The sequence below is a fragment of the Chinchilla lanigera genome, unplaced genomic scaffold, assembly GCF_000276665.1.
Source record: "Chinchilla lanigera isolate Chin_1 unplaced genomic scaffold, ChiLan1.0 scaffold00050, whole genome shotgun sequence".
NCBI lineage: Eukaryota > Metazoa > Chordata > Mammalia > Rodentia > Chinchillidae > Chinchilla > Chinchilla lanigera.
Window position 1 is genome coordinate 16312911 of NW_004955451.1, and position 10202 is coordinate 16323112.

The 10202-nt window shown below is 65.5% G+C and overlaps 2 protein-coding genes across 5 annotated transcripts in view; one reads left to right on the forward strand and one right to left on the reverse strand.

Moving 5' to 3' along the window:
- Stat5a (signal transducer and activator of transcription 5A) overlaps window positions 1–6309 on the forward strand; it is a gene marked incomplete in the record, with an annotated part of 13857 nt that extends 7548 nt beyond the window's left edge. Inside the window, 11 exon segments of the mRNA XM_013519303.1 lie at window positions 58–237; window positions 1922–2009; window positions 2097–2219; window positions 2368–2460; window positions 2714–2920; window positions 3447–3541; window positions 3616–3746; window positions 3905–4060; window positions 4698–4749; window positions 5001–5105; window positions 5439–6309. Coding sequence (XP_013374757.1) covers window positions 58–237; window positions 1922–2009; window positions 2097–2219; window positions 2368–2460; window positions 2714–2920; window positions 3447–3541; window positions 3616–3746; window positions 3905–4060; window positions 4698–4749; window positions 5001–5105; window positions 5439–5601 — 1393 coding nt within the window.
- Window positions 6310–7415: 1106 nt separating this feature from the next.
- Stat3 (signal transducer and activator of transcription 3 (acute-phase response factor)) overlaps window positions 7416–10202 on the reverse strand; it is a 28180-nt gene continuing 25393 nt past the window's right edge. For 2 of the 4 annotated variants that reach the window (XM_013519137.1, XM_013519135.1), the window contains 3 exons: window positions 9682–9724; window positions 9303–9415; window positions 7416–8521 (listed from right to left, as the gene is read on the reverse strand). In XM_013519137.1, the coding sequence (XP_013374591.1) occupies window positions 8466–8521; window positions 9303–9415; window positions 9682–9724 (212 nt within the window). In that variant the 3' untranslated portion in view covers window positions 7416–8465. The remainder of the gene's footprint in view (window positions 8522–9302; window positions 9416–9681; window positions 9725–10202) is intronic. The other 2 variants (XM_013519139.1, XM_013519138.1) reach the window with 2 other exon arrangements.

Here is a 10202-nt window from a genome sequence, read left to right on the forward strand (position 1 = left end):
CCCGCGCGCCCAGCCGCCCCAGCCGCCGGCGGCCAGCGTGTCCCCGTGTCCCCGCAGCACCTTCATCATCGAGAAGCAGCCCCCGCAGGTGCTGAAGACGCAGACCAAGTTCGCGGCCACCGTGCGGCTGCTGGTGGGCGGGAAGCTGAACGTGCACATGAACCCGCCGCAGGTGAAGGCCACCATCATCAGCGAGCAGCAGGCCAAGGCCCTGCTCAAGAACGAGAACACCCGCAAGTAGGTCGCTGTGCGCGACCCGGGGAGCTGCCCTGTGTCTGCCCCTCGCTGGCCTGCTCTTGGGTCTGCGCCGGCCTCATGCCCGTCCCCTGCCCCGCCCCCTCTCGCATGGACTAAGCCCCTCGCCCAGCCCAGTGCTTGCGTCCACGTAGTCGGTCAGCAAAGGCATCGGTCACTTTCTGTCTCTGAGACAAAAACCAGCGCTCACAATGCCACAGAGCAGAGGCTGACGTCAGCTCAGGGTTCTGCAGGGTGCAGTCTGAGGCCGCCATGCCGTGAGTCCACGGGGACAGGGCTGGGCAGGACAGCCGCTTGCTCTCTGGCCTTGGGGCGGCAGGGGCACAGCGGCAGAGAGGACGGAGCTAGAGGCCTCCGCGGCCCAGCCGGACCCCAGCTGCTGGAGGAGCCTCCTCGGTGTTTCTTGATCCAGCGTTGGACCAGCGGGCACAGCGGGGTGGCACCACCCATGGACCCTCGCGGCGCCGGGCAGCCGGGAACACAGCTGTGACTCAGCGGTGCTCAGCGCTGTCCTCCCGCTTGTCCAGGAGCAGAGTGGCTGCAGGCACAGCGGGTGCAGGCGCAGCTGTGACCAGGGCCTCGGCGGGGGTGCGGGCGGCAGGGCCCGACCGCTGGGCACAGGTTCACAGCGGGCCCGGAGCAGATAGCCGGAGCCCGGGAGGGGACTGTTCCAGGCAGGGACCCGGCCAGGTCCTGGGGAAGTCTGGAGAGGAGGCGCGTGTGGAGGCCCTGGGGTCGATCCCCGGTGCTTAAAAAGTAGTACTCAAAAGTGATCAATGGGAGGTGAAATTATACCAGTGATGTCACAGCTGGGCTGCGTGTTGGGGGCAGCTGTGTGCACCCAGTGTCGCAGCTGCGTGGCCCACGTGTCTGGAAGGAGGGGAGGCACTGCGTAGGCCAGGGAGAGGCCAGGGAAGACCTGGTCCTGGATGCGCTTCCTTCCTCCTTCCTCCTTTCTCCTTCCTTCTTCCTTCTTCCTCCTTCCTTCCTTCCTTCCTCCCTCCCTTCCTCCTTCCTTCCATCCTTCCTTCCTTCCTTTCTTCTTTCCTTCCTGCTTTCCTCCATTCCTTCCATCCATCTTTCCATCCTTCCTTTCTTCCTTCCTTCCTTCCTTTCTTCCTTCCTTCCTTCCATCCTTCCATCCTTCCATCCTTCCTCCCTTCATTCCTTCCTTCCTTTCTTCCTTCCTTCCTCCCTTCTTTCCTTCCTTCCTTCCTTCCTTCTTTCCTTTCTTTCTCCAAGGTGCTGGGGACAGAGCCCAGGGCCTCGTGCATGCTGGGCAAATGCTCTGAGCCACCCCTTGCCCCAGCCCTTGTTAAATTTTAGGTCTCACTAAGTATTAGTCCCAAGCTGGCCTTGAACTTGTAACCCTCCTGCCTCAGCCTCCTGAGTAGCTGTGATTACAGGCATGCACCCCCACACCGGGCCTCAGCTCACGTTTTTATTTTATGGCCCTGGAAGCTCCAGAGGTGGCAAAGGCTTCATCCCCGATCAGTGACCCCCAACCCCTGTATAGAGACACATTCCTGCCCTTGGGCACCTTCAGGGCGGGGGTGTGGAGCACATGCTCACCCAGGGCACCCAGGCAACACCCTGGGCACAGGGGCTGCTGCAGGGCTGCCCCCGGGCGTCCGGAGCCCCTGACTGGGCCGCCCTCCTGTTGCAGCGAGTGCAGCGGCGAGATCCTGAACAACTGCTGCGTCATGGAGTACCACCAGGCCTCCGGCACGCTCAGCGCCCACTTCCGAAACATGGTGAGGGCCGCCGGGCGGGCGGGAGGGCCCAGGCCAGCCGGGGGTGCGGCCGTGTCCCCAGCACCAAGTCCCCTGTCCTCCCCACAGTCACTGAAGAGGATCAAGAGGGCCGACCGGCGGGGTGCCGAGTCGGTGACGGAGGAGAAGTTCACGGTGCTGTTCGAGTCGCAGTTCAGCGTGGGCGGCAACGAGCTTGTGTTCCAGGTCAAGGTGAGGCCCGGCCAGGCCCGCGGCCGCCTGCTGGCTGAGAAGGGCAGGGACAGGTTGCCCTTCGTCCTCGGGGTGCAGGCAGGGGGAGGAGCAGGGCCGGGGGCTCCGTGGCCGGCCTGGCCCTCAGTCCTTCGTTCGGCTTCCACAGACCCTGTCCCTCCCCGTGGTTGTCATCGTCCACGGCAGCCAGGACCACAACGCCACGGCCACCGTGCTGTGGGACAATGCCTTTGCCGAGCCGGTAAGTCCCCGCTCCCGTGCGGCCCTGGGGCTCTCGGTCCCGGTGTGAGGGCAGCTGACGTCCCTCTCCCCGTCCTTAGCCCCTGGGCTGGGTCTGCACCCCCAAGCACACACCTGTCCCTGCCTTTGTCCCCCAGTCTCTGCCCCCTTGTGGTCGGCTCTCCGGCCTCACGGCCCCTTGTCTCACACGTGTGTGCGCACGCTCACGCCCAGCTCCCTCAGCCGCCCCCTGTCCCGTCCCTGTGCCCCCACAGGGCAGGGTGCCGTTCGCCGTGCCTGACAAAGTGCCGTGGCCCCAGCTCTGCGAGGCGCTCAACATGAAGTTCAAGGCCGAGGTGCAGAGCGCCCGGGGCCTGACCAAGGAGAACCTGGTGTTCCTGGCGCAGAAGCTGTTCAGCAGCGGCAGCGGCCACCTGGAGGACTACAGCGGCATGTCCGTGTCCTGGTCGCAGTTCAACAGGGTGAGGGCCGCCGCCCTGGGGCTGGTGTCACAGCCTCTGTCTCTAATGGGGGGACAGAGAGGGCCGGACCTAAGACGCACAGCAGGGGCAGCCGTGCCAACCAGGGCAGGACGACGGAAGGGACCTGGGGCTGGAACTAATTTCTAATTTGTGGGCCCCCTCTGCTTCAGTGTCCCCCACCCTTCCAATGAAGGGGTGAGGCAGAAGTGACCTTCGAGGTCCAGCCAACCTGGCTCAGTCTTCATAGCTCCCACTCCCAAGCTGGGCGAGGTGGTGAACACCAGTAATCCCAGCCACGTAGGAGGCTGAGGCAGGAGGGTCATGCATTCACAGCCAGCCTGGGCAACTTAATGAGACCTTCTTTCAAAACAGCAAACAGCCCAGGAATGGCCCTGGACCCAGGTCTTAGATGTGTGAGGCGGGCTCACCGCTTGTCCCTAGGACGCCTGATGGGGACCTCGGAAAGGGGCCAGTGAGGCAGCAGGCGCTGGGAGCAGGCCGTGACTCAGTTTCCCCACACCCTCAGGAGAACCTGCCGGGCTGGAACTACACCTTCTGGCAGTGGTTCGACGGGGTCATGGAGGTGCTCAAGAGGCACCACAAGCCCCACTGGAACGACGGGTGAGGCCCGGGCCGTGATGGGGCTTGGGGCCTGGAGGCCGAGGCCCGCGGTGACCCAAGCGCCCCTCCCCCAGCGCCATCCTGGGCTTCGTGAACAAGCAGCAGGCGCACGACCTGCTCATCAACAAGCCCGACGGCACCTTCCTGCTGCGCTTCAGCGACTCGGAGATCGGCGGCATCACCATCGCCTGGAAGTTCGACTCTCGTGAGCCGCCAAGCGTGCCGGCCCCCAGGGTCCCGCCCCCCAGGGTCCCGCCCCCCAGGGTCCCGCCCCCCAGGGTCCCGCCCCCCAGGGTCCCGCCTCCGTGTCGCAGTCCCGCTCTCCGCTGGGCCTAAGCCTAAGCCCAAGCCTCACCCTCGCAGCCGACCGCAACCTGTGGAACCTCAAGCCCTTCACCACGCGGGACTTCTCCATCCGCTCGCTGGCCGACCGCCTGGGCGACCTGAGCTACCTGGTGTACGTGTTCCCCGACCGGCCCAAGGACGAGGTCTTCTCCAAGTACTACACGCCCGTGCTCGGTGCGTCCCTGCGCCGCCATGGCGGACCCTGCGGTCCCCGGGATGGTGGGGGGTTCCAGGGCTCCCTGCCCCGGAGCGAGGAGAAGTCGGCCCTGGTGTCTGCGCTGCTGGGCTTCAGGAGAGCTGCTCACCTCTGCAGCGGGCGGCCGGGATCACTCCCAGCCACAGACGCAGCCGGGCTCCCCCGGCACCCGCATGTTGAGAGTGGAGGGAAATGCAGGGTGTGGTGGTGTACTCCTGTCATCCCAGCGTGCAGGAGGCTGAGGCAGGATTCCCCACGAGGTCCCAGTCAGCGTGGGCTACATCGCAAGACCCTGGTTAAAAAAGAAAAAAAAGAAAGAGTAGGAAGAGGACAGGTGTCTTCCCCTCAGCCTGTCCTCGGGCTGTGGGGAAGGGTCTGCAGACACCTGTGGACACTGTTTCCTCGGGGGTGTGGGGGCAGGGAGAGGGTTGGGCCTAAAGCCAGGGTCTTGGTGAGGGTGGTGCTGGGCCATTGGCATCAGCAGGGTACACGGTGTTGTTGGGGAATCTCACCTAGGCCCCCTGGGGTGACATGGGCAGGGGCTGGCACCGTGGGTGTCCCTAGCCCAGCCCGGGACCGCCAGAGATATGGCACTCATCCCTGCTGTCCTTGCAGCTAAAGCCGTGGACGGCTACGTGAAGCCGCAGATCAAGCAGGTGGTGCCCGAGTAAGTGTCCAGGCCCCACCCGCCAGCCTGTTCCCCCAGCACCCCACCCCGCTGCCCCCCGGCCCCGGACTCTGTGTCCCCAACCCCCACCCAACACCACTGCTCCCTCAGCACCGCCTCAGGAGGGGGCAGGGCTTGGCCATGCTGTGGCCGGTCCCCCAGACCCACTCTGTCCTTCTGCACCCCCAAAGTGCCCCCGAGACCCGGCCCCCCGAAAGCTGAGGCTCCCCGTGTTCTGCTTCCCCTGGCAGGTTCGCGACCGCATCTGCCGACGCCGGGGCCAGCGCCACCTACATGGATCAGGCCCCGTCCCCGGCCGTGTGTCCCCAGGCGCCGTACAGCATGTACCCGCAGAAGTAGGTTGTGTTCTCGGGTGGGCTGGCCTCGGGCTGCACCCCTGCAGGGCCGGCGTGCAGAGAGCGGGGTCAGCCGGACCTGTGTCCCTCCTGCCCAGGGCCACCCCCGTGTCCACGTGGGGTGCAGCAGACGCCTTAACTCAGCATGGGGCCCAGAGCTGCGGCTGAAAGCGTGGCAAATGCCGTGGTGCCCGTGCGGTGCCTGGACGGGCCGCACTGCTTGCAGTGGGCACAGCCCACTCCCCCAAACCCATCATCCCCAGAGGTCAGGCGAGGGCTGTGCTGCCCAGCTCAGGGAGGGGCGCACACCCACCACACCCCTTGCTCTGCCAGCCCCGATCCCGTCCTGGACCAGGAGGGTGAATTCGACCTGGACGAGACCATGGACGTGGCCCGGCACGTGGAGGAGCTGCTGCGCCGGCCCGTGGGCAGCCTGGACTCGCGCCTCTCCCCGCCCGCCAGGCTCTTCTCCCCGGCCAGAGGCTCCCTGTCCTGAGCCCGAGCTCGGGCTTCTCCCGGGCACAGGGCACCACGGGAAGCGGCAGCCACGCCCACGGCGCTGTGCACACTGGCGCCTTTGCCGCCCGCCTGGGCGCTCAGCGGGCTGTGCGCAATGGAGTGTGCGCGCCAGGCGCACCCACCTCCCCTCTGTGCGCCTGGACACGTGGCTGCAGCGCAGTGGCCCCCTTTTTGGAGGCAGAAGCCCCCAGAACCCACAGGCACGGCTGGGAAGAGACCGTCGGCGTGTGCCTGGACCACCACTGGGCAGAGCGCCCCTGCGGTCATTCGCTGGCCCTCGTCGCTGTCCCACTGAGGTCCTCTGCACTGCCCTGGTCTAGGTTCCATGCCGCTCCCTTTACAGGCCGGTTTTTGAGAAAGGAAGAAGTGACTGTTGCCAACATGGGGGTGACAGGGTCCTGAGACGCTCGGGCTGGGACTGTCCCTTCCTGGGACAGCACCAGGGAGCAGCCGCAGCCCGGACCCGGAACCCGGACCAGGGACGGCAGCGCCGCTTCTGCTGTTCTGTGACAGCCGCGGGCCCCGCCCCTCCCCGGCCGAATGACAGCAGCAGCTGCTGCGGGACAGGGGGGCTCGGGCTCTGGCTTCTCTGCAGCCGGGTGGGCGAGGAGTAGGCTTCTGTATGTCCTACACAGACCACACCTGGGTGTGAACGATGTTTTTAATAAAATACTTTTTGCATAAACTGGCTGGCCCGCCTCCTGGCTGCCGACTGGAGGGGCCCGGAGCGGCTCCTTGCCGTGAGGCCTGTGTGGCTTCAGCCCTGAGGGACGTTTCTGTCCCTTCTCAGTGTCACTGCTTGGCGGGGGAGCCAGGGGCTAGGGACGCGCGGGCCCTCGAAAGCAGGGGCAGGGGCAGGCAGCTCCGGCTGCGGCCGTGATGTTGGCCATGCGGGAGCACAGACCAGCAGGTGGCATCATCTGGCTGCCCAGGCAGGAGGCCAGCGCCAGTCTCTCCCGGCTCCAACCCCGCACCCGCACAGGGGCACCCGGGGGTCCACGGGGGACAGGGACGAGGGTTGCGGCCCAGAGCGAGCGCCAGGGGCCCACGCGGGGTAGGAGGGAAGCGAGTCACTCGCAGGCTAATCTCCTGCATCTCCCAGGGGAAGCAGCTGCCTATCTCCGCCCCCACGGCCCTGAGGCGCAGGAGGGGGCGGGAGCTCCTGTGTTTCCACCGCCTGGCCCTGGGCGCAGAGGGCGATAAAGGCCAAACCGGTGGAGGGGGGCGGTGCGTGGGGGTCTGCACCCCAGACCCGGGAGGCTTATCAGACCCCACAGGACACGGAGCGGGGAGCAGAGGCACAGTGACCCCAGCTGCCCCCAGCCCCGTCACCTGGAGGCTGGGGGCCAGCAAAGGACTGGGCAGCGGCACCTGGGAATGACTGAAGCTGCCCCTGCCCGACCCTCCTGGCACTGCACTGCTGGGCCGGTTGGAGGTCAGACACACAAGGAACAAACAGGCTAGCCAGGCTGTCGGATGGTTCCATATAACTTTTATTTTTGGAAATTAAAGTAGATACAGCAATATACAAAAAAAAAAAACCCACAATAATATAAATTTTTACACAAGGAAGTATACAGTGGAATCAGCGCGGTGGCCGGGCAGCAGCTTACAGACCGGGGCAGGGACGCGGTCAGGCCGGGAACGCACACGGCAGGGGAGCCGGCGGGGCCTGCGGTCTGCTCCGCTCAGAGCCCGCGTGCCAGGCCGTCACCTCCCAGCCCTGGCGACCTGGGGCCGGGGGCGTGGGTTCCCTGCTCCACAGGAGCCTGGCCCCTTCGGGTCCTCTTGTTCCCACTTCGGCTCCCGGGGTCACCTCCCCGCCGCTTGGCCTAGAAATCAACACACCGAGAGCAGGGCCAGCCACGCCCTCAGCTCTCCCTGCCCACTGCCAAGCGTCCCAGGCATGGTGACACGCGCTGACCACGGGCACAGGAGGGTGCGCCCGACCCCCAGCTTGGCTAGTGTCTGCGGGCCCTGGGGCGTAGCCCCGAGGTTGCCCCGTGCTGGCGGGAGAGGAAGAGGCCTCTCTGGAAGCCACGAGGAAGCGGGGGCAGAGCCCCAGCGAGTCTGCCATCACCTGCCCAGAGGTGCTGGGGCCTGGATCCTAAAGCACAACCCAGGGCAGGACACGGCCAACAGGCAGCGGGTGGGACTGAGGCCAGGTGAGCCAGGCCGGGAGGCCCCGAGAGGAGCTGGCTCCAGCAGGCAGAGCCGGGGCGAAGCCCTGGGGAGAAGGCGGCTGAGCAGGGTCCCGGGCAGTCAGCCCCGTCGAGCTGCCCTCGTTCAAACCCGAGACTGCGCCCCAGCTTGGATTCAGGGTCCCTAAGGGTCGGCTCTGCAGCGGTCGGTCTCCCGAGTCCCTGGCCGGCCAGCCGTGGACAGCTGGGCGCTGGGCATGGAGTCTTAGGGATGCGGGGAGGGTGCCGCAGAGCAACTTTGCATTTAGAAAGGAACCCGGGGTGGACACTGTGGCTTCTACCTGGACACTGGCCAGCTAACGGGCGAGGCCAGGCGCGGCGGCAGGCGGGAGGGGCCGCTGGCACCAGAGGCACTTGGCGAAGGACAAGCCCAGAGGGGCAGCCAGCAGGGCGGCGCGGGGCGGCGGGGGCACACTCGCTTCTCTGGCCCCTGCCGCGCCCCACAGCCCGGGAGATGACGCGCCTGTCACCCACACCTCGCGCTGCGTCTCTGCTTCGGAAAGTGCCAGATGCTCGGAGATAGCAGGAGGAGGAGATTAAAGAAGATCTGGAACCACAAGGCTGGGAGATGCTCTGGGGGTTCGGCTGCTCGAGGGCGCGGGGGCGAGGTGCCCGGGCTGCCGCCGCCTCCTCACCGCCCTCACATGGGCGAGGTAGCGCACTCCGAGGTCAGCTCCATGTCAAACGTGAGGGTCTCTGAGGAAGGGTGAGAATGCGGTCAGCGCTGGCCCTGCAGCCGGCAGGCTCAGCCCCAGACCCGTAGCGCTCAGCACCCCAGATTCCAAACCGGGCCTGGGCCGCACGCCTGCGATCCCAGCACGCGGGAGGCTGAGGCAGTAGGATCGCCATGAGTTCAAAGCCAGCCTGAGCCACACAGAGACCCAGACTCCCTTGCTCCCTATAAGGCCTCGGTCCCAGGAAGAACTGGGTCTCCCACCCGCCCTGACGGGTCCCAGGGCCCGGTGCGGCAGGAGGAGCTCAGGGTGCCCCGTGCGACAGCCACCTGGCTCCGTGGGGTTGTGAGTGCCTGAGTGTCCCCGGCCCCAACAAAGGTTGGGACATCAAAAGATCACATTTCAAAGACTTTGTGTAAAAAATATATTTTTTCTTACACACTGAGATAAGCGTATATTCTCTCCTGTATTTAATGGGGCCAGTAGGACATTCACCCTTTCACCTTCGCGCTCTGTTCCTATGGCGAGCACAGCTCTAGAGCCCCCTCCTGAGCCGGGCGTGGTGACGCACGCCTGTCATCCCAGCACTCAGGAGGCTGAGGCAGGATCGCCATGAGCTCGAGACCACACTGGGATACAGAGAATTCCAGGCCAGCCTGGACTGCGTAGCACAACCATCTCAAAAAACCACGAACAATAAATAGACCTTGCTCCTCCCATGCAGGGGGCCGCTCTGCGGTCTGCACCCGGAACACTGCGTGCGAGGACAGAGCCCTGCTGGGACCGAGGCCGGCCGTACTCACCAAACTGCCCCCCCGCCGAGGGCTCGGCCCCTTCGCCGTTATTTCCAAACTGCATCAAGGAATCTAGAGTGCGGGGGGACATCGGCAGGTCAATGGTATTGCTGCAGGTCGTTCTGTGGAGACGGGCGCAGGAGGGGCCGGGTTGACAAGACACAGTGGAGGGAGATGCACACGCCCGCACACGCACGCACACGCACGCACACGCCCGCACACGCACGCACACGCACGCCATCGGGCCCTGGGCTAGCAGAAACAGAACGGCTCAGGCTTTTACACACGGGCCACTCCGAGCACCCCACCTGCCACCCAGGGGCCACCCTGCTCCCGGGAGGAGGCTGAGGACACAGTGCAGGCGACAGCGGGAAGGGAAGCCACTTACGGTGTCACGCAGATGAACTTGGTCTTCAGGTATGGGGCGGCACCTGCAAGGAGAGCGCAGGGCTCACTGGTGGGGTGGGGACCTGTGCCCCGCCCCCGGCCACCCTGACCTGCACCACGCAGCGTCCTGGGCACCTGCATTTGTCCTTCCGCACCTTGCCCGCTCCCCGAGCTGCGGACACTGCGGGCGCCCGTTCCCCACTGGGCCTGCGCTCCTCCTTTCTCTCCACCTTGAGGGCCCCCACTCTGGCCCTGCATCCCGCCCAGATGCCACCACGCTGGAGCCCCGAGGAAGACAGTGGACAGCGGACAGCTGAGGGTCTTCCGTCCTGTCCTCCTGTCACACTGTCACAGGAGGGAGAGAGGCACCAGAGAGAAGTGGCCCTGCCTGTGGTTCCAGCACTCTGGGAGGCTGAAGCAGGAAGGTTGCCAAGTTCCAGCCCAACCTGGGCAACTTAGCAACTTGGCAAGACCTTGTCTCAAAATAAAAAATTTTGAAAAAAAAAACTGAGACAGATCTTT